This window comes from Toxotes jaculatrix, chromosome 13 (assembly GCF_017976425.1).
Source record: "Toxotes jaculatrix isolate fToxJac2 chromosome 13, fToxJac2.pri, whole genome shotgun sequence".
NCBI lineage: Eukaryota > Metazoa > Chordata > Actinopteri > Toxotidae > Toxotes > Toxotes jaculatrix.
Window position 1 is genome coordinate 13364409 of NC_054406.1, and position 24647 is coordinate 13389055.

The 24647-nt window shown below is 36.9% G+C and overlaps 1 protein-coding gene across 1 annotated transcript in view; it reads left to right on the plus strand.

Moving 5' to 3' along the window:
• LOC121191546 (cytoplasmic dynein 1 intermediate chain 1) overlaps positions 1–24647 on the plus strand; it is an 85211-nt gene that overhangs the window by 32445 nt on the left and 28119 nt on the right. The window contains exons 12-16 of the mRNA XM_041052713.1: positions 3374–3520; positions 5338–5451; positions 5704–5837; positions 6326–6470; positions 13624–13764. Coding sequence (XP_040908647.1) covers positions 3374–3520; positions 5338–5451; positions 5704–5837; positions 6326–6470; positions 13624–13764 — 681 coding nt within the window. The remainder of the gene's footprint in view (positions 1–3373; positions 3521–5337; positions 5452–5703; positions 5838–6325; positions 6471–13623; positions 13765–24647) is intronic.

A 24647-nucleotide genomic window follows, 5' to 3' on the forward strand; every position in this document is an offset into this window, starting at 1 on the left:
TTTATTTTAAGTCCAAGTCGTGGCTGCCAGGCGCCTCCGGCTGCACTATCGGTACAAAGTCGGGCTAATTTTCAGTAGCTCTTTCACTAAGCCTGACAGTACATGAGGGGAATGATGGCATAACCTGTGGTTTTGTAAAGAGGGGATTCAGAGTTTAGTCAGGATTTTTCCTCTAAAGATGGGGGATGCTGATAGGGCTTAGGAGTTAAACTAACATATGGAGCAAATAGAGGGGTCTCTTGATTTGGCTTCACTTTCTCATTACTCATGTGGGGTAGAGATGTTTATTCAGGGTGATAACCGGTGGAAGAAAAACAGAGAGTAGAGAGCAGGGATGTTTTCTATTTGTGTCCGTATATTCTTCTGGATTATGTGTTTATTTTAAATCTTTGATGGTGTTAATCGTAAAAGCAGAGTCATACTGGTCTTTACTGGAAAGACCAAAGAGATGAAGGTTTCTATAGAGAGTTAAAAGATATGAGGATCAATATATTTTAGGTGGCATCCAGTCTATGTGGTGATCCAGATTGTTCCAGTTTGGCAAAAATATTTAAAACTCAAATGAGAAATGACACTTTTATAGCAGTCTTATGGTTGCTGTCACTTTAGGCAAATAGATAAGCCTCAACAAAGTCAGCGATGAGGGAGTAAAAAGTCATCAGTGACGTGGATAAAGACAAAGTAGTTAGAATTCAGCTGTTAGATGTTGCTTGTTAATGATTCCTTCTCTCTGCTTTCCTGTCTCCTTCAGAGTTTCTACAAGGTTTTGATTTCCCCTGCTTTCTGAAGACTGATAAATGGTTTTGGTGGTGGGGTGTACCTATTTAGCACTTGTGTGGATGCGTGTGTGTGTGTTTGTGAACAGGGATGACAGGGAGGGCAGAACTTGGGTTTATTAGTGCACTGACAGAGTCTGGGGAAACAGACCTCAGACAGCAGCCTGTCAGACAACCACAGAGGGTAAAGGTCATCCCAGAATTCTGGGATATTAAAAGTCATCAGGTTCAAGGCAGAGTCGTACACATGGATTTGAGTACGAATGCTTGGAGTAGCAGTTTTATTGTCACAAAGCCTTCTTTCAGTACTTCTTGGACTGCTTCCTATGTTGATAGGATAGTCACCTTCTATGGCATTTTACACAGTCATACATAGTTTTAGCTTCATATATTCTTTTAATTTAGTTCCAGCGGGCCTTTTCTTTAAATAGTCCACATTGAATAAACCTGGCAAGGTGACTTTCACGTGCTATAAATCAGATCTTGTGTACCAATACATGCTAATAAACCAAAAACCTGGATCCCTTTTTATCTGACCATGTCAATAAACTTTTCAGAGCGTGCCTCCCTGCTGGCTGACACGAGCAACTTTATTTTTACCACCAGAGTTCAGTTTATTTTGAGTCTTGACATCTGAAGCGACTCCCGAGCCATTCGTCTGGAAGCCGTGACTCCTCAGAAGAAACCAACCAAAAAAAAAAAAAAAAGAAGAGAGAGAGAGAGAAAGAGTGTGCAGTGTTTTCTTTCCCTCTGGTTTGTTTTCCAGTCTCCTTTCAAAGTGAACTGGGGTTTTGAGTTGGCTGCTTCACACATGTTGTGGTGAGGATGGAGAGAGAGAGAGAGAGAGAGAGAGAGAGAGAGAGGGGGAGAGAGAGAGAGGGAGGGAGGGAGCAAGAGGGAGAGAGATGTAAAAAGAAATGAAAAATAAGACAAAAGTTATACTATTGTAGATTTTTAGATCTAGGTCTCAGTCTCCATAGGATCTTCATACTGATATTGATTTTGAAATGACAATGCTACCTTCAATCATTTAAAATAGCTTTTTTTTTTTTTTTAGATTTTTTAAGAAATTTGCCCCAAAAAAGTAATTAAGGGATAGTCTGAGTGATGAGATATTAAAAATGTAAAATTCAATACAAGAATTGACAGTGGTTTCACCTTTAAACTATTAAATGCCAGCACTCTATTGTGAGAAGCCTGTGGAAGGCTTTACCTGAAATGCTTGACCACAGTTTGATTCCACACATTTGATCAGCATGATTGTGTTTAGATTTGACAGGGTTAATTGAATTCCCTCTGGGTTATACCATTAAGGGCATTTATGTAATCCATTATTGTTTCATTAAGTTAATAAAATTTGTCATAGATTTTATTTCAGTTCTTAAAATCACATTCATTGTAGTCTCACTACTTATTTAACAGCCTATTACAAGTATCATAAAGTTTTAGAACATTTTAATGCAGACTTATGTATTTGCGTAAATCACGCAGTCATTGCCTTGTTAATAGACTGATTCATTTGGGAGGATTCTGATAAGAAATGACAAGGTTGTAACTAAACACAGTCTCAGAGCTGTTGTCGCAACAACAAGACGTGTGACGTGCTGTTTTCAGGAACACTAAATCTGTCAACGTCAATTCTTCCAAGAAGATCTACGACTGTATTAGGCAACAATGCTTTTTGCGAAATGCACCCTGCATGTTGTTATAGTTTTACTGTTTTTAATTGTGATTTGTGTCTGTGAGCTTCTTGTTGAATGCTCTCTTGGCCCCGTTCATGCCTATAAATTAACTCAACATGACTATGCCGCTTTACTAGATGGATAAATTTGTCAATGCAAAACATCACTTGCCCTCCTGTAGCACTACTTAGCTGAGACATTTTCTCATAACAACTCCTCGGCACAGATGCTTCAGTGGCTCTGGGTCAGGAGAGGCTAGCTGTTGCACGCACAAGCCCATATGGGACAGGCAGTGAAGAGGAACCAAAACTCAATAAACACAGCACTGGGGAAGGGAGGGAGTTCAAGGGTGCGCTTGTCATGATGGAGGCTACAGTGAGCGCTCCAGTGGCTGCTGGGGTTTTGATGCTGTAATGTGAAACGGCTGGGGGAAAGAGGACTACAATTCCCTTCTTTGTCTGGTCTCCGCCCCAGCATCACCCCTCTACCCTCTCCTCAGCGGACCCTCACCGTAGCCAAGCTCATCATCTCCCTCTCTGTCTATCTCCCCCATGTCTGCCACCCATCACGATGCCTTGATCATTCATTCTCACTCATGCTTCGTCTAGCATTACAGTTTTCGGTTCATATATTTCTTTGTTTTTGCTCTTTTCTCACCGTCTGCTGTTTTATCTCGACATTTTATCAGACCAAACTATTTCTCTCCATCTTCCATCTTCCATCTCTCTCTCTCTCTCTCTCTCTCTCTCTCTCTCTCTCTCTCTCTCTCTCTCTCTCTCTCTCTATCTATCTATATATATATATATATATATAGTTTTTTTTACTTTTCCAACTTTTCAACCTCACACCAGAATAATCTGCCAAGGTTTTCCTCTCTCATCGTCTCCCGTTATCTCTCTTCTTTTCTCTCCTCAGTCTCCGGTGGTGTCTGTGGGCTTTGCCAGGTTTCATCCTAACCTGGTGGTGGGGGGTACTTACTCCGGGCAGATTGTACTTTGGGACAACCGCAGTCACCGTCGGACCCCTGTCCAGAGGACTCCCCTGTCTGCTGCTGCACACACTGTAAGGCCTGCTCCCACTATCAGTGTAAATACAGTCTTAGATGTGCACAACAAACTGGACTCTGTTGTGCATCAAGGCAGCCTTTGGTAGAGTTGATATTTTTAGTGTTGACACAATTACAAAAAAAAATTCTGCACATTAATAGGCACCAAAAATCTGATCTGTGCCTAAGAGTTAACGTTCTTCTTTTTGTGCTGAAATGTTGATGTGCACGGAATCTGCAGAAAATCAGTCAGAGTTTTGTATGTATGTATGTATTTAACATTCATTTAAGCGTTCAAGCAAAAATGTTAAACCTCAGATTTGGAGATAGTTTGCTTTTCCTTGTTTCATATTATTACAAACTGAATGCCTTTAGTTTGCACTAGTCCGACAGAGTAAGAAATGTGAATCGTGCATATTGGGAAATTGTATTTTGGGTACTTGGAAATACATTGGGTACTTGAAAACATTTATAGACTAAATTATTAATTTAGAGCAATTAAATATAATTGTTAGTTGCAGCTCAGTGTGAGTTCAAAAGCTAAAATAATCTCTGACCTTCATGAAAAAACTCCTTGTTGTGCTTTCATTATTTTTCTATTATTTAAAAAAATATATTTTTCACAATAACATTAAGATATTCATGACTAAATAAGCAACACTCAGAAGGTTAGATTTGAAAAATCAAACATCCTAGATCTGATCTGATGGTAGGTATTAATAATGTAATGTAGAAAATTTGTTTTTAGGGACTTTAAAGATTTGAAAAGTTAGTCACATAAAAATTCTGATGAAAAATCAAATTACATTATGTAGTACTGTATTAATACATATGGACAATAAGATGTTTTCATGATAATTACTTGATGTATGTTTCCATGAAAGAGGAACTCTGCAGCTTTGAGACTGCATTTTCTCACAATAGGCACAACCACAACACACACACACACTTGACTCCAGACATAACTGAAAGGACAGCTCAGTTCAGACGCTCCAGTAAACTCAATGACCCTCGACAAATTACTGACCAGTATACACTAGCAATATCTTAAGATCCGTGGCTGTTTATAATCACAGCTCGAGAAGGCATGTACACACACACGTACACGCCCACACACACATTGCTACATGCCATCCATGCTGTAGGTTTAAAGTGGCCGTGGACTCCAATAATGAGGCCGCCGCTCTTCTCCTCTCCAGTCAGTGAGTCCAGCCAGCTAGCGGTGTTGGTGATTGCTGAATGAATTCTTTGTTTGGCCCAGTTCACAAATCAATTACTGCCCAGTAATGACATAATGGTTTCACACACTCCTGTGGATTTGGACGGCAGTGCATGTCCCAGATGTAGAGTCATTTAAAAGGACAACCCCACTCTGGCGTGTGAGGTGTCTGTTCGCCTGCTGCACGCATTGGCTCACAAAATTTCTAATAATTTCTTACGTGTAAGGGTACATGGTCATTACAGGACCATGTTTAAAATCTAATTTTTGTAAAGATTTGCATATAAAATTATTGGAATATTTCATTTCAGCCAGTCTACTGCAGCTAGGAATTATCCAAATATCTATTAAACAAGATCCCAGATGTGCAGAGAAATTCTTTTGTCTCTAATCAATGAGACTAATTATTACGATTTATGATTGCGATCACAATATGTGGTGGAATAATGAGCGTTTCAGTAGGGATTGTTGTAATCGTATTACAGTTGTGGTCAGTTATAAGATACTGAAAGCACGTGGCATTGTGTGAATGTGTGTTCCCACCAGTCTCATCCATTTGTGTACCTGTGTGTCTGTATCTCTTTTTTGTGTGTATTCATGTGTGTGTTCGTGTAGCATCCAGTGTACTGCGTGAACGTGGTTGGCACCCAGAATGCCAACAACCTGATCACTGTGTCTACAGACGGCAGGATGTGCTCCTGGAGTCTGGACATGCTCTCCCAGCCGCAGGTACACAACACACTCTCCACTAATCACACAGTCTTTAAACACAAATAACACAAATTATATTTTTTTAACTGGTACAATGTACCTGCATTTCTGTACATGTATTTTCAATAACTGTTGATGGACATGTATTTATGTTTATTGAATTTATTTGTATAGACTTACATGAACACTTGCTTGTGCGTATGCGTGTGTGTGTGTGTGTGTGTGTGTGTGTGTGTGTGTGTGTGTGTGTGTGTGTGTGTGTGTGTGTAGGAGACGATGGAACTGGTGTACAATAAATCCAAGCCTGTGGCGGTGACAGGCATGGCCTTCCCCACGGGAGACGTTAACAACTATGTGGTGGGGAGTGAGGAGGGCACTGTGTACACTGCATCCAGACATGGCAGGTTGGTGGAGACACACACTCTCTTACACACATATGCATAAAAGGGAAATTCACTGGAAACAACTTGTTTTTTTTTTTGTTTTTTTTTATTTTTATGCTTACATATTCTAGAGTTACAATATTAGTATTATTAAATTAAATTATATTAATAAATTATTTTAATCAAGTATATTACTGTGCATTTTTTTGTTGCCTTGGAAATTGTTGACATACTAAATTCATGTGGAATAAGATTAAATAATTTCCCTTGACAGAATGTTTCACTTGTTTTAAGAAAACTGGATTTAATTTAAGGAATTAAATTTAATTTAAAGAGTTAATCATTTTAATTTCAATCAGATCCCCTTCATATGCTGTGAATTTGGTTTTGGCATGAGCATCCCCAACGAGAGACAAACCATTTCACTGCTTTGTATTAAACCAATGTGAGACCACTGCAGTGCTGAATATGGAAGCTATGAATTTTACATTTGTGTCGTCCGTCTCCAGCAAGGCAGGTATCTGTGAGATGTTCGAGGGCCACCAGGGGCCAGTGACGGGCATCAGCTGTCACAGTGCAGTGGGCACCGTCGATTTTTCCCACCTCTTCATCACATCATCCTTTGACTGGACTGTCAAACTCTGGAGCACCAAGGTATGATGTGTGTGTTTTTGTGTGTGTGTGTGTGTGTGTGAGAGAGAGAGAGGTAAAGAAAGAGAGAGAGAAGGGGATGTGTGGGGGGGGGCTGATTGGGGGACTCCGGGGGGAGGAAATCCATGTGTGTGAGTGAGTGAGTGAGAGAGTGGGTTGAGAGTGAGAGAATGAACATGTGAGTCAGGGGGAAAATCTGAGTACCACAGGCTTCTTTCTGAAAATCAGTCTTTTACTACTTGTGTGTCTCTGCACATATTTGTGTGTGGGAATAATGTAGGTGAGTTCTGTTACTGTCTGCATGGACACTGTGTGGGTGTTCAGTGAAATGATTTAATAGCAGAAATGTTGTAAATCCCCAACTAAGAGCCTGAAACAAAACTGGAACTCTGGTTATTTTAAGCTGAATTCAGCCTGCTAGGCAGTTTCCTCCCAGGCTGTGGTCTGCCACCAGTAAGATACACTAATAAAATGCTGCAATTTTATAGATGGTAAAAAAACAGGTTTACTGTCAGTACTACAGAAGTAGGCTGGAGGTCTTTCCAACATCAGAAGAAGATTTGCCTGTAAGGCCTAACCGAGGGCAAAAAAACCTCCTGTGGCTGATTACGCCTTCACAGTAAAAGCGGAAAATTTGTCACTTCAGGACAAAGAACAAATCATTCTAAACAAAGAGTTAATAATTCACTAAAGTGTAACCTCATTAACTTTATTTACTAATTGCTATTTACTGTGGTATTGTTAAAAAATTGTATGTGTTCACACGTGTGTACTGATGCACTGATGGGCCAGTGCTGGCTGCAGCCTGCAGCCTACAGCCTGTAGCCTGTAGTCTGCAGGTGCACTCAGTGGATCTAACTCAGACACAGTCTGAAGGTGGGCGCTCCTCCCCTTGCCGGTTTTCAGTGACCTCATCCACTCAGGGCATTTGTTCTCCCTTCAAACCCAGGTGATGAATTCCATTTGGGAACATTTTAGAGGCAGTAAAAAAAGCAAACAGTCCTTGTTTCTGTCAGAGTGAGTGTTGGAGAATAGAAAAGATATCTAATTCTTTCAAAGGACACTTTTGTTGGTGCTGAGAAGAAAGAAACTCTGTGACTGAAATAGGATGACATGACCTATAAGCTGAGACATTGCAGTGTTAAATTCAAGTAATTGAATGGAGGAGAAAATAGGATTGTGTACATAAAGTAGAGAACAAGAGGATTAGGAAGGAAGGAAGGAAGGAAGGATGGAAAGAAAGGAGGGGAAAAGGGATAGAAGAGTCAGCAGGAGAGTGAGTGAGGAGAAAAGGGCCAGGGGGCATTTTAAAGGCAAAAAAAAAAAATTCATGGTTACAGTGGAAAGTGATGCTAATGTTGAAGCACCAGAGAGATGGACATGAACAGGGCGCCAAGCAGCAAAAACAACCAAAAGTCAAAGAGAGACCTGTTCAGTATGAAAATACATAATGCATAATACCTTTAGCTTTATGCAAGATCCAGTTACAGTTTTCATACTTGGCTGTGACAGGCAGTAAAAATGAATTTTAGCTCATGTTTGCATGCAGCCAGTGCATAAGTCATGTGCGAAGGGTCCCATGACACATATTAAAACATTTCTGTGGATTTTCATCAGAAGAGTGGGTTATTTTTCAGGATTTGGGAATTCCCTTTCCTTTGAGGGGCACCGCAGGAATGTGCATCTGTCTCTTATCCCACATAACCCATGTTTGTATGTGGGCAGGCGAAATACCTGCTAGTATATAGGTGTGTGAGTGTGCGTGTGTGTGTATGTGTAAACACAGACACACCACACATGTCTCACATACACCTTAAGTAAGCCATCCGTTGCTTACCTAAAATCCCCTCGAGGTTTTCCTTCAACCCACCAATCACAGTCATCACAAGTGTTGTAACACACACACACACACCCTCGCAGTGGATTCTCTTTGCATTCACACGCACGTTTGCCCTCGCCGGTTCAAAAAGGCCGTCGTACAGAAGTCTGCTGATGTTTTTACACTCAGCGGTGCAAATATTGTGGTTAGTGAAAACATTTCTAGTCAGCCAGAGTGTGAAGACGTCGCGACAGCTGGGAGTTGGTTTATAACTGCGCATAACTTGAACCGTCTTGCTCTCTTGACCCCAAAACCAGCGTCTACTAAGTGATTGGATGGAGCATAATCATTCCACTTTTGCTCTCTTAAGAAGTTAATTGAAGGGCTGCATCACTGTCGGTTCAGGTGATTGTTAATGAGTGTTGATAATATTTCAGATGAGTGTCTGTGGATATATTTGGAAAGGAGAAAATGAGATGCTGTCGAGGGTTTTGTCCTGGTGTGCTCTTACGGCACCGCTTCAGAGACGTTTCATAACAATTTCTAATTTGAGGACAGCTTCTCAGTCCCCACAGTGTGTGGTTAATAAATTTGATGTGAAGCTAACAGGCTAGCACGGCGCTTGTGATGATGATGGTTTGGATCCCTCTGGAAGGCTGAGGGGTGAGAGCTTCTCTGTAATATTCACAACCTCTGAAACATTTAGAATTTTGAGACAGCAAACACAAAAGTGTAGTATTGGAGGGTAGTTTACAGTTTGTATTATTTCAGTGGGATTTTGCACCTTGCATCCATCCATTCATCGGTTCTCTTCGCTGCGAAACTTGTTCAGAGACATGTGGGGGGGGTAACCAAACTTTATGTAAATAAATTACCGTTTTACTTTGATGTTAACTATCTGTATCCACTGTAGGTCAGTCAAGGTTTTCCAGTTCAAAACTGTGCTAGAAACTCCCCAGTTTCTCAGCACAGGAAAGACAATGACAAGCAGTTACTTCACATGTGGCGCCACAAGGATTAAGCTTCATTTTAAGATTAGTTTTAAGACTTGTTGCCACATTATTTACCCAAATCATCTTATTTAAGACAGGCAGATTATGGACAGACAACAGTAAAACAGTAGTTTACATTTTGAATAGTCGGTAGACAGGAGGAGGACTTCACTGGATACATTTCGCATAAAAATGACAGGGACATGACGGGACTATTTGGTGCAGTTATCTTCAGCAAGGGCCCCCCTCAGCTGGTCCCAAGAGAGGTTGTTTCCCTTGGAGCCATTTTTAAGAGGTTCAGGCAGCATCATAGATGAGACCTCTATATTAGAAGTTACACTAAATAATATTATTAAATGTAATACTCTCTAATTACATTCTCTTTGTTCAGTGTCCAGCTGTTGTTTACTGTCTGTCACTTTCTACAGGGAGAACGGTCCCAAGTCCAAGTCGGTCTATAAGAGTAACTTCTTTTAATGTTAACGTGGTACTCAGTCCGATTAAGAGGGGAGAGATTCTGTCAAGGATAAAATTCAAATGGCTTTTCTGCAAGAATCTCATCTTAATGAAACTGAGCATGATATCAAGTTCTGTAAATTACAGACAGATATCAGAACACAGGGGCCAAGAAGGCAGATTTGTTTTGATTATTGGGAGAGTGGAAGGAACCTTAGTGAGTCTTCTTACAGTGTATGTTCCCCCAGGTAGTGACTGGTCTTTCTATAGACAAATATTCAAAATAATGGCAGCAAAAAGCAGAGGAGTTTTTGTCTAAATCCAAGACTCGACTCTTATAGTGGAGATTCAGATTCAAAAGCTAAATTTTAAATAATCCACAGACCAAGGAAAAGTTAATGAAATTAAAACTGTACTTAGATCTGAATGACAGTGGCAGGGTGACGCCATCTGTACTTTGGGATGCACTTAAAGCCGTAATCAGGGGAAAAATAAGAGCTATCACTTCTCATGAGAAGAAATTTGCAAAAGCAAAGGCTTCAGAATCTGGAGGATAAATTGAAGCAGCTACAGAGACAATGTAGGCACTTTAAATGAAGAGGCTAAATCAAACATTATGAAAAGAAAGAATGATTACACAATACAAGTAAATACAAAAAAAAGTTATTTACAATGCAGCACCATCATGGAGGTGGTGGGAAATCTGTGAAACTATCTTACAGACTATGAAAACAACAAGCAATAATAAAATATCCAATACAATATACAAGAAAGGAAATTGAGTCTAGAAAGAATCCAACAAAGTTTTGAAAAGTTTTACAAACCACTTTACAGAGTCATTTTTTTATCCTCATTGGATCTACCTTCTGTAACTAATGAACAAAATAAAATCTTGATAGCTGAAATATTTAAAAAAAAAAAAAAAAAGAGGAAATATAAGCAGCAACGGGGAGACGAAAAGCTAATAAATCCTTGGGCACAGATGGTTTCACTTCCGAGTGGTGTAAATCTGTGCAGGAACAGTTTGGGTCCAACATTACTGAAAGCCTTTAATTGGATGCTGCAGAAAAAGGAAATTCCATCCTCATGTAGGGATGCGATCATTTCTGTCATACCAAGAGATGGAAAAGACAAACTAGATTGTGATAATTAACATCCCATTAGTGTATTAAATGTGAACTACAAATACTTCACAAAAGAAGAATAGAAAATACTCTACCAGAACTACTCCTCTTCCTGCTCATAGAACCCTTGAGCCAATGCATTCAACAAAACGCTGATATTAAGGGGCTGAACGTGTAATCAGGGTAACAAAAAATTGGCTCTTTTTGCTGATGAGGTATTGATTTACCTGATCAATACCTCATCAGCATGAGTCTTCTAGAAAAATATGGGGCTCTCTCAGGTTATAAGCTTAACATACAGAAAACGCAGGTAATCACATTTAACTAGGACCCAGCCAACCATATTACAGGAAAACATAAGTTAAAATATGATGCAGAATCAGTCAGGTGCCTGGGTATCAGCTTGTCTAAATATATCCTAAAATGATTTGATCTTAATTATGGGCCATTGAATGCTATATCTATTTATATTCAGACTCTTCCAGTGAAGACACTGACCCAACAGTCTATGAAATTAAGACACGGGGGAACAAGGACCAAGTATAAAACTTCACAATTCAGAAAGCATTATGGAGGCATGGGCCTCTACTGTGGCAGCACAGTTAAGACCATCAATTTGCTTGTGTACACAGCATACTCTGCAGGGTGGAAAGAAATGACAATGGCAGAAGGGGCACCAACAGCAGCGAAGATAACAAATACTGACTAAAATGGTGAATAGAAATAAACTTAATTAATGCATAATTGAAAACCTGGCAGGAGACGGTTGAATTATGTGGACTAGGTGATTCATCTAAGCTGTAAATCCACTGTCATGGTTTTACAATATTTAGTTTATACCAAATAGATCTGATGATTGTTTTCAAAAGTGGATCACAGAAGGCCGTACTAATCATTATATATACATTTGTTCACAAGGGGGCATTCCAGAGTTACAGAAACCTTCGGGTTCTGCATTTCTTTCAGCCAAGACCTCGGTGTAGATTTAGAAATGGGAGAGACCAAAATCATGAAAATATTCTTGTCAACATCCAAATCCACAATATGTAATAAGATTATCTCCAGAATGTACGGATAATGGCATTCTTCAGTCCAAGTCTGAGAATACACTGTATATAAAAGATCAGCGGGAGATGGAGGGTAATTTTAATATTCCAGAGGAGGGCTAGAGAATTTTTGGCACAATGGAATTCAACTAATTCAACGACATGGAGAGATGTTGGAGACTATGTGGGATAAATGACGACAGTCACTTCCATATTTTCAGGAATTGCCAGGTTTTTGTGTCTTATTGGCAGAAAGTTCATAAATATATATGACTGACATCTCATACGAATGGTGAAATATCAATAATAGGAAACAAATACGAAAGCGGCAAGGCTGTCACAAGGAAGTGGCCAAAAATGAATGAACAGTAATTAAATGGTGAAAAGGTTATGAAAATGTTGTTGGTCTTAACTGGTCTTAATCCTTCTCATCTTAACTCATACATTGTGTATTACTTTGACTTATGGCAGAATATTGCCATAGTACACATTTTTAGATTGAAACAGGATACAGAGGCAATGCAACCTATCAAAATAAAATGACGTTTCACATACAGCCAGTTGATATGATATACTGCAGAGTTAGAGGATGAGTAAAAGAGTTAAGTCAAACTGTAATGGGGGGACATGGACTAAAACAAGGAGAGAGTGAGAGAGAGAGAGAGAGAGAGAGAGAGAGAGGGAACATAAACACAGATCGCACAGCTGATCGAATGCTGAGGAAAATGACCTCTGCTGTCACCTCGTCGGCTGGAAAACAGGTTCAATTGAGGCTTGAAATTGCCTTGACTCTGTTTGTGTTTTTGTTTGTGTGTGTGTGTGTGTGTGTGTGTGTGTGTGTGAGCGTGCACAGTGCACCGCTGTCTGTCTGCAGCCTTTCAGAACAACTGCGGAGTGATAGAGTAAAGGTGATGGAGAAAAAAAAAGGAGAGAGAAGGCATGAGGAGGAGAGTGAGAGAGAGAAACAGAGAGAGAGACTACATTCCTTCATTTGCTCCCCCAGCCAACCTGTCTCCTGTCTCCCACCCCTCCCACTCTACCTGTCAGGAATGCAGTTTGTAAGCCTCTGGAATCCTAACAGCCGGTCTGAGAGACAGGGGGATACACACACACACACACTAACCTCTGACCATAACCTAAACTAGCTAGAGAATACATGTCTTCCAGAGAGCATTGATTTTTATTTTTCAAATGTATAACATCTTTTTTTTTTTTTGCTCTCAAAAACCGATATTGGTAAAGGCCTAAAAAAATCCAGAATTGGTCAGGCTGTATATTTACCCACACACATTCTATTTCCATAGCCCCTTCCTCTGTGTCCATCGTCCACCCCTCCTTTTCCTCATATTTCCCATCCCTCTCTCGCTTTCTATTTCTCCCTCCCTCCCTCAGACAGCTGTTGTGTTGAGGTTACAGTACACCTTGTGGAGGGGCCCTCCCTTTCATCTCTCCCAGTGGTTTTATGGCGCTGTGTGAATGTGCTAGGCTTTTTAATTAGGCTCTGCACCCAGACAGGCCCCAAGGCTGAGGCAGCGCCACTCTGTCTGAAGCTCACTCACTCCCTCTCTCCATTCCTTCTCTCTCTCTCTCTCTCTCTCTCTCTCTCTCTCTGTCTTTCTTTTCTTTCTAGTGTGTCATCTACTGAAATCCGTAGCTCTCTCTATTTTTCTCTCCAGTGTTTTTTTTTTCACACACTTAAACACATTTTCTCTTTTGCAGCACAACAAGCCTCTGTACTCGTTTGAGGACAACGCCGACTACGTGTATGATGTCATGTGGTCACCTGTGCACCCTGCGATCTTTGCTGCCGTGGATGGCATGGGCCGCTTAGACCTGTGGAACCTCAACAACGACACTGAGGTGTGTATTTTTGTATGCATGTGTGTGTGTGTACTAGTGGGTGAATATAGGTCATTATGGGCGTGTTTTCTGTGTCATCTCTTTGTGTGTTGATGTGCGTGTGTGTTTGGTGTCCTCGGGGCCTGTTGCTGGGCCTCAGCCCGAACCACACAACCAAACACCCAAGCCTTTTCCCTCCCATCAACCCCCCCACCACCACCAACCACTCCACATCCCTTCCTACACACACACACACACACACACACACACACACACACAGACACGATTCAAGATTCCCCTGTGGGCGTTTCCCACAGCCCTCGCTTTAAATCAGACCGGGTGACATCTCCTCATCCCAGCTCCCACCAAGCCATCCCGCTAACATTCCTGCAACCTCCGTCCAACATTGAGGCAACCTCAGGACCCCACCACCCCGTCCCATCTCCCTCCCACAATCTGTCCCATCATTGAAGCACACAGATGTGCAGGAGACCACAAGCCCCAGCCCTCAGTCCACAGTCCCATGCTGGAGATGAAAATAATAAAAGGAGAAAGTTCAGGCCAGGAGTTAAGATTCTCAGTGCTGTGGGGCAACATTTATTTTAAGATGAGTGCATTTAAGGCCAGTAAATGGTAGATCATCTTATTATTCACTGTAGGATATAAAATAATAAACAAAATATAATAAATATCCCTCCATCCATTTTCTTAAGGGTCATGGGTAGTGGCCAGTCCCAGCTGACTTTAGGTGAGAGGTAGGGTACAACCTGAAGGTTGCCAGTCTGTCACAGGACTGACTTAACAATAAATATATAATTTAAAATAATATAAATCAGACTCCTGTTTTTCCCAAGACACTGACACTGAATTATTCATGGTCAGTTTATGTAACGCAGATTCAGGCCAGTTCAGAGTTTTGAATTATTTTCTACATGGTATATATCTTCTTTCTCACTGATTTAAAGGAATAGTTCAACATTTTGGGATTGTACACTTACTCGCTTTCTTGATTAAAGTTATGAGAAGGTCAGTACCACGCTCCTACCTAAATACTTTATAACCTGAAAGGTGTTCATAGAATTACACTTCAAATATTGTCCAGTATCAAAAATACATCTCATTCTTGGTTAAATTCTTAAGCCTCTGATCTAAATAAACATACCAGCTGTAGACCGTGTTTTATTAGGGCCCGAGCACGAAAATTTGTGCAAAGCCCTATTGTATCTGAAGGAATTATTATTAGGGCCCGAGCTGAAATCTTGTCATGTTGCTCTTAAGACACTATTGTCCAAAAGTGATCAAAAGCTTTTCTCTACATTACACGATGTGGGCGGAGCACCGCCGCAAACTCACCCTCTGATTTGTGAAAATGTGGATTTTGGGTTTTTCCCACTTATCATCCATTCTGGATAATGTTCTGCCTTGAAACCTATAATCCTCTACAAGTCTTGCCACAGAGCACTGTTCTAGCACAATTGGGAGTGGTCCCTCAGCTCAGCAGCGCCCCCTGGAATGTGAACTGCGCCCCCATGAGGCCTACAGACATGAAATTTAGTACACAGATAGATCTCTTCAATACAAGAAAAAAGTCTCTTGGAGTAAATATTCTTTGAAGTCCATTTTGGAAAAATTCTGCCGTTTGGCGTTTCGGACTGGCTGTACTTTAACGAACTTATCCTAGGGGATCGGTCCGATCGGGCTGAAATTTTGTCTGTTGAATCTTAAGGCATTAAGGACAAAAAGTCATCAAAAGTTTTGGTGTGGGTTACACGGTTTACCTGTGGCGCCGCCATGAACTTGACCCTTCGCCTACACATAGGAAATGAATATAATTGTGGCTGTATCTCCCACATACTTCATCCAATGTGGATGAAAAAAATCAGGCATGATGACCATGTGATTCTGAACAGATTGATATGCTAATATGATGATACAGTCATAGCGCCACCTACTGGCTGTATGCATTATTTTTAGCCCTATTTTCCACACATTGTATTTTAATGAAGTCCTCTTAGGGACATAATCTGATACATTTGAAATGTTGTCTCATGGTTCAGAAGACATTGGTGAGTAAAAATGATCAAAAGCTTTCATCAAAGCTACACGGTGTGGCCGTGGCGCTGCCATGAAATTGACCCTTCGCCAGCACACAGGAAATGAATGTATTTCTGCCTGTATCTCCCACATACTTCATCCAATGTTGAACAAACTTTACAGTCAGGATGAAATTCAAACTCTCAACTGATTTATATGCTCATTTGATAATACACTTATAGCGCCCCCTGCTGGGAGGGGCCCATGTCATTTCTGTTGCTGTATACTGCTGTGCTTCTCTGGGGAAAAGAGCGGGAGAGAGGAGAGGGCATAATCTGATACATTTGAAAGGTTTTGTCATGGTTTAGAAGACATTGATGAGTAAAAGTTATCAAAACTTTTCATCAAAATTACACGGTGTGGGCGGGGCGGCACCACGAAGTTGACCCTTAGCCAAAACACAGGAAATGGATGTATTGGCGGGTGTTTCTCCCACATATTTAATCTACTTAAGTACTTGAAATTTTGAGGCCATTCTAAAGAATGACAATTTTGAAGCCTTACTGTCCTATGACCTTTTTTATGACATTTTGAGGCCATGCTAAAATATGACTTTCTTGTGGCATATTTTGATGCCTTACTATACTATGACATGTTTTATGACATTTTGAGGACTTACTAGAATATGACTTTTTTTGGCATATTTTGAAGCCTTACCCTCCCCCCCATGATGTGTTTTATGACATTTGGAGGACTTACTATACTATGACTTTTTTATTTGGCATATTTTGAAGCCTTACTATACTATGATGTGTTTTATGACATTTTGAGGTCTTACTAAACTATGACTTTTTTTGGCATATTTTGACGCCTTACTATACTATGACCATTTTTATGACATTTTGAGGCTAAAAAAAATTTGACTTTTTTTGGCTGATTTTGACGCCTTACTATACTATGACCATTTTGATGACATTTTGAGTCCGTTTTAAAAAATGACGTTTTTGGCCAATTTTGACGCCTTACAATATTATGACCATTTTTATGACATTTTGAGGCTAAAAAAAAATTGTACTTTTTTTGTCCGATTTTGACGCCTTACTATACTATGACCATTTTGATGACATTTTGAGGTCAAAAAAAATTTTGACTTTTTTTGGCCGATTTTGACGCCTTACTATACTATGACCATTTTTATGACATTTTGAGGCTAAAAAAAAATGTGACTTTTTTTGTCCGATTTTGACGCCTTACTATACTATGACCATTTTTATGACATTTTGAGGCCGTTCTAAAAAATGACTTTTTTTGTCCGATTTTGACGCCTTACTATACTATGACCATTTTTATGACATTTTGAGGCCGTTCTAAAAAATGACATTTTTTGGCCAATTTTGACGCCTTACTATACTATGACCATTTTTATGACATTTTGAGGCTAAAAAAATTTTTGACTTTTTTTTGGCCGATTTTGACGCTTTACTATACTATGACCATTTTTATGACATTTTGAGGCCGTTCTAAAAAATGACTTTTTTTGTCCGATTTTGACGCCTTACTATACTATGACCATTTTTATGACATTTTGAGGCCGTTCTAAAAAATGACTTTTTTTGTCCGATTTTGACGCCTTACTATACTATGACCATTTTTATGACATTTTGAGGCTAAAAAAATTTGTGACTTTTTTTTGGCCGATTTTGACCCTTTACTATACTATGACCATTTTTATGACATTTTGAGGCCGTTCTAAAAAATGACTTTTTTTGTCCGATTTTGACGCCTTACTATACTATGACCATTTTTATGACATTTTGAGGCCGTTCTAAAAAATGACATTTTTTGGCCAATTTTGACGCCTTACTATACTATGACCATTATTATGACATTTTGAGGCTAAAAAAAAATGTGACTTTTTTTGTCCGATTTTGACGCCTTACTATACTATGACCATTTTGATGACATTTTGAGGTCAAAAAAATTTTTTACTTTTTTTGCCCCAAAAAAACGCCATACTATACTATGATGTTTTTTATGACATTTTGAGGCCAAAAAAAATTTTGACATTTTTTGCCCGAAAAAAACGCCATACTATACTATGACGTTTTTTTATGACATTTTGAGGTAAAAAAAAATGTTGACTTTTTTTGGCCGATTTCGACGCCTTACTATACTATGACGTTTTTTATGACATTTTGAGGTAAAAAAAAATTGTGACTTTTTTTGGCCGATTTTGACGCCTTACTATACTATGACGTTTTTTATGACATTTTGAGGTCAAAAAAAAATTGGAATTTTTCTGGCCAATTTTGATGCCTTACTATACTATGACGTTTTTTATGACATTTTGAGGTCAAGAAAAATTTGGACTTTTTTCGTCCGATTTTGACGCCTTACTGTACTATGACCATTATTATGACATTTTGAGGCTAAAAAAAAATTTGGAATTTTTTTGGCCAATTTTGATGCCTTACTATACTATGACGTTTTTTATGACATTTTGAGGTCAAAAAAATTTTTGACTTTTTTTGCCCGAAAAAAACGCCATACTATACTATGACGTTTTTTGTGACATTTTGAGGTCAAAAAAAATTTTGACTTTTTTTGCCCGAAAAAAACGCCTTACTATACTCTGACGTTTTTTATGACATTTTGAGGTCAAAAAAATTTTTGACTTTTTTTGCCCGAAAAAAACGACATACTATACTATGACGTTTTTTATGACATTTTGAGGTCAAAAAAAATTTGGAATTTTTTTGGCCAATTTTGACGCCTTACTATACTATGACGTTTTTTATGACATTTTGAGGTCAAAAAATTTTTTTGACTTTTTTTGGCCGAAAAAAACGACATACTATACTATGACGTTTTTTATGACATTTTGTGGTCAAAAAAAAATTTGACTCTTTTTGGCCGATTTTGACACCTTACTATACTATGACGTTTTTTTATGACATTTTGAGTCCGTTTTAAAAAATTCCGTTTTTGGCCGATTTTGACGCCTTACAATATTATGACCATTTTTATGACATTTTGAGGTCAAAAAAAATTGTGACTTTTTTTGGCCGATTTTGACGCCTTACTATACTATGACCATTTTTATGACATTTTGAGGCTAAAAAAAAATGTGACTTTTTTTGTCCGATTTTGACGCCTTACTATACTATGACCATTTTTATGACATTTTGAGGCCGTTCTAAAAAATGACTTTTTTTTTCCGATTTTGACGCCTTACTATACTATGACCATTTTTATGACATTTTGAGGCTAAAAAAAAATTTGACTTTTTTTGTCCGATTTTGACACCTTACTATACTATGACCATTATTATGACATTTTGAGGCTAAAAAAAAATTTAGACTTTTTTTGCCCGAAAAAAACACCATACTATACTATGACGTTTTTTATGACATTTTGAGGTCAAAAATTTTTTTGACTTTTTTTGCCCGAAAAAAACTTTATACTATACTATGACGTTTTTTTATGACATTTTGAGGTCAAAAAATTTTTTGACTTTTTTTGCCCGAAAAAAACGCTATACTATACTATGACGTTTTTTTATGACATTTTGAGGTAAAAAAAAATGTTGACTTTTTTTGGCCGATTTCGACGCCTTACTATACTATGACGTTTTTTATGACATTTTGAGGTCAAAAAAAATTTTGACTTTTTTTGGCGGAAAAAAACGCCTTACTATACTATGACGTTTTTTGTGACATTTTGAGGTCAAAAAAAATTTTGGCTTTTTTCGCCCGAAAAAAACGCCATACTATGCTATGACATTTTTTATGACATTTTGAGGTCAAAAAAATTTTTGACTTTTTTTGGCTGATTTTGATGCCTTACTATACTATGACGTTTTTTATGACATTTTGAGGTCAAAAAAAAATTTGACTTTTTTTTGGCAGAAAAAAACGCCTTACTATACTATGACGTTTTTTATGACATTTTGAGGTCAAAAAAAATTTTGACTTTTTTTGCCCGATTTTGACGCCTTACTATACTATGACGTTTTTTATGACATTTTGAGGTCAAAAAAAAAATTGACTTTTTTTGGTCGAAAAAAACGCCATACTATACTATGACATTTTTTATGACTTTTTGAGGTCAAAAAATTTTTTGACTTTTTTCGCCCGAAAAAAACGCCATACTATACTATGGCGTTACTATACTAAACGCCATACTATACTATGACGTTTTTTGTGACATTTTGAGGTCAAAAAAAATTTTTACTTTTTTTGCCCGAAAAAAACGCCATACTATACTCTGACGTTTTTTATGACATTTTGAGGTCAAAAAAAAATTTGACTTTTTTTGGACAACAAAAACGCCTTACTATACTATGACGTTTTTTATGACATTTTGAGGTCAAAAAAAATTTTGACTTTTTTTGGCAGAAAAAAACGCCTTACTATACTATGACGTTTTTTATGACATTTTGAGGTCAAAAAATTTTTTGACTTTTTTTGGCCGATTTGGACGCTTTACTATACTATGACGTTTTTTATGACATTTTGAGGTCAAAAAAAAAATTGACTTTTTTTGGACAACAAAAACGCCTTACTATACTATGACGTTTTTTATGACATTTTGAGGTCAAAAAAAAAATTAGACTTTTTTTGGCCGAAAAAAACGCCATACTACACTATGACATTTTTTATGACTTTCTGAGGTCAAAAAAAAAATTGACTTTTTTTGGCCGATTTTGACGCCTTACTATACTATGACGTTTTTTATGACATTTTGAGGTCAAAAAAAAATTTGACTTTTTTTGGACAAAAAAAACGCCTTGCTATCCTATGATGTTTTTTATGACATTTTGAGGTCAAAAAAAATTTTGACTTTTTTTGGCCGATTTTGACGACTTACTATACTATGACGTTTTTTATGACATTTTGAGGTCAAAAAAAAATTTGACTTTTTTTGGCCGAAAAAAACAACTTACTATACTATGACGTTTTTTATGACATTTTGAGGTCAAAAAATTTTTTGACTTTTTTTGCCCGAAAAAAACGCCATACTATACTATGACGTTTTTTATGACATTTTGAGGTCAAAAAAAATTTTGACTTTTTTTGGCAGAAAAAAACGCCTTACTATACTATGACGTTTTTTATGACATTTTGAGGTCAAAAAATGTTTTGACTTTTTTTGCCCGAAAAAAACGCCATAGTATACTATGACGTTTTTTATGACATTTTGAGGTCAAAAAATTTTTTGACATTTTTTGCCCGAAAAAAACGCCATACTATACTATGACGTTTTTTATGACATTTTGAGGTCAAAAAAAATTTTGACTTTTTTTGGCCGATTTTGACGCCTTACTATACTATGACGTTTTTTCTGACATTTTGAGGTCAAAAAAAATTTTGACTTTTTTTGGCCGATTTTGACGCCTTACTATACTATGACGTTTTTTATGACATTTTGAGGTCAAAAAAAAATTTGACTTTTTTTGGCCGATTTTGACACCTTAATATACTATGACGTTTTTTATGACATTTTGAGGTCAAAAAAAGTTTGACTTTTTTTTGACAAAAAAAACGCCTTACTATACTATGACGTTTTTTATGACATTTTGAGGTCAAAAAAAATTTTGACTTTTTTTGGCCGATTTTGATGCCTTACTATACTATGACGTTTTTTATGACATTTTGAGGTCAAAAAAAATTTTGACTTTTTTTGCCCGAAAAAAACGCCATACTATACTATGACGTTTTTTATGACATTTTGAGGTCAAAATTTTTTTTTACTTTTTTTGCCAGAAAAAAAACGCCATACTATACTATGACGTTTTTTATGACATTTAGAGGTCAAAAAAATTTTTGACTTTTTTTGCCCGAAAAAAACGCCATACTATACTATGACGTTTTTTATGACATTTTGAGGTAAAAAAATTTTTTGACTTTTTTTGGCAGAAAAAAACGCCTTACTATACTATGACGTTTTTTATGACATTTTGAGGTCAAAAAAAAATTTGACTTTTTTTGGACAAAAAAAACGCCTTGCTATACTATGACGTTTTTTATGACATTTTGAGGTAAAAAAAAAAGTTGACTTTTTTTGGCCGATTTTGACGCCTTACTATACTAAGACGTTTTTTATGAAATCTTGAGGTCAAAAATTTTTTTTTAACTTTTTTTGCCCGAAAAAAACGCCATACTATACTATGACGTTTTTTATGACATTTTGAGGTCAAAAAATTTTTTGACTTTTTTTGGCCGAAAAAAACGCCTTACTATACTATGACGTTTTTTATGACATTTTGAGGTCAAAAAAATTTTTGACTTTTTTTGGCCGATTTTGACGCCTTACTATACTATGACGTTTTTTATGACATTTTGAGGTCAAAAAAAAAGTTGACTTTTTTTGGCCGATTTTGACGCCTTACTATACTAAGACGTTTTTTATGAAATTTTGAGGTCAAAAATTTTTTTTTAACTTTTTTTGCCCGAAAAAAAACGCCATACTATACTATGACGTTTTTTGTGACATTTTGAGGTCAAAAAAAATTTTGACTTTTTTTGCCCGAAAAAAACGCCTTACTATACTCTGACGTTTTTTATGACATTTTGAGGTCAAAAAAATTTTTGACTTTTTTTGCCCGAAAAAAACGACATACTATACTATGACGTTTTTTATGACATTTTGAGGTCAAAAAAAATTTGGAATTTTTTTGGCCAATTTTGACGCCTTACTATACTATGACGTTTTTTATGACATTTTGAGGTCAAAAATTTTTTTGACTTTTTTTGGCCGAAAAAAACGACATACTATACTATGACGTTTTTTATGACATTTTGTGGTCAAAAAAAAATTTGACTCTTTTTGGCCGATTTTGACGCCTTACTATACTATGACTTTTTTTATGACATTTTGAGTCCGTTTTAAAAAATTCCGTTTTTGGCCGATTTTGACGCCTTACAATATTATGACCATTTTTATGACATTTTGAGGTCAAAAAAAATTGTGACTTTTTTTGGCCGATTTTGACGCCTTACTATACTATGACCATTTTTATGACATTTTGCGGCCGTTCTAAAAAATGACTTTTTTTTCCCGATTTTGACGCCTTACTATACTATGACCATTTTTATGACATTTTGAGGCTAAAAAAAAATTTGACTTTTTTTGTCCGATTTTGACACCTTACTATACTATGACCATTATTATGACATTTTGAGGCTAAAAAAAAATTTAGACTTTTTTTGCCCGAAAAAAACACCATACTATACTATGACGTTTTTTATGACATTTTGAGGTCAAAAATTTTTTTGACTTTTTTTGCCCGAAAAAAACTTTATACTATACTATGACGTTTTTTTTATGACATTTTGAGGTCAAAACATTTTTTGACTTTTTTTGCCCGAAAAAAAACGCTATACTATACTATGACGTTTTTTTATGACATTTTGAGGTAAAAAAAAATGTTGACTTTTTTTGGCCGATTTCGACGCCTTACTATACTATGACGTTTTTTATGACATTTTGAGGTCAAAAAAAATTTTGACTTTTTTTGGCGGAAAAAAACGCCTTACTATACTATGACGTTTTTTATGACATTTTGAGGTCAAAAAATTTTTTGACTTTTTTTGCCCGAAAAAAACGCTATACTATACTATGACGTTTTTTATGACATTTTGAGGTCAAAAAATTTTTTGACATTTTTTGCCCGAAAAAAACGCCATACTATACTATGACGTTTTTTTATGACATTTTGAGGTCAAAAAAAATTTTGGCTTTTTTCGCCCGAAAAAAACGCCATACTATACTATGACATTTTTTATGACATTTTGAGGTCAAAAAAAATTTTGACTTTTTTTGGCCGATTTTGACGCCTTACTATACTATGACGTTTTTTATGACATTTTGAGGTCAAAAAAAATTTTGACTTTTTTTGCCCGATTTTGACGCCTTACTATACTATGACGTTTTTTATGACATTTTGAGGTCAAAAAAAAAATTGACTTTTTTTGGTCGAAAAAAACGCCATACTATACTATGACGTTTTTTATGACTTTTTGAGGTCAAAAAATTTTTTGACTTTTTTCGCCCGAAAAAAACGCCATACTATACTATGACGTCTTTTGTGATATTTTGAGGTCAAAAAAAAATTGGAATTTTTTTGGCCGATTTCGACGCCTTACTATACTATGACGTTTTTTATGACATTTTGAGGTCAAAAAAATTTTGACTTTTTTTGCCCGAAAAAAACGCCATACTATACTATGACGTTTTTTGTGACATTTTGAGGTCAAAAAAAATTTTTACTTTTTTTGCCCGAAAAAAACTCCTTACTATACTCTGACGTTTTTTATGACATTTTGAGGTCAAAAAAAAATTTGACTTTTTTTGGCTGATTTTGATGCCTTACTATACTATGACGTTTTTTATGACATTTTGAGGTCAAAAAAAAATTTGACTTTTTTTTGGCAGAAAAAAACGCCTTACTATACTATGACGTTTTTTATGACATTTTGAGGTCAAAAAAAATTTTGACTTTTTTTGCCCGATTTTGACGCCTTACTATACTATGACGTTTTTTATGACATTTTGAGGTCAAAAAAAAAATTGACTTTTTTTGGTCGAAAAAAACGCCATACTATACTATGACGTTTTTTATGACTTTTTGAGGTCAAAAAATTTTTTGACTTTTTTCGCCCGAAAAAAACGCCATACTATACTATGACGTCTTTTGTGATATTTTGAGGTAAAAAAAAAATTGGAATTTTTTTGGCCGATTTTGACGCCTTACTATACTATGACGTTTTTTATGACATTTTGAGGTCAAAAAAATTTTGACTTTTTTTGCCCGAAAAAAACGCCATACTATACTATGACGTTTTTTGTGACATTTTGAGGTCAAAAAA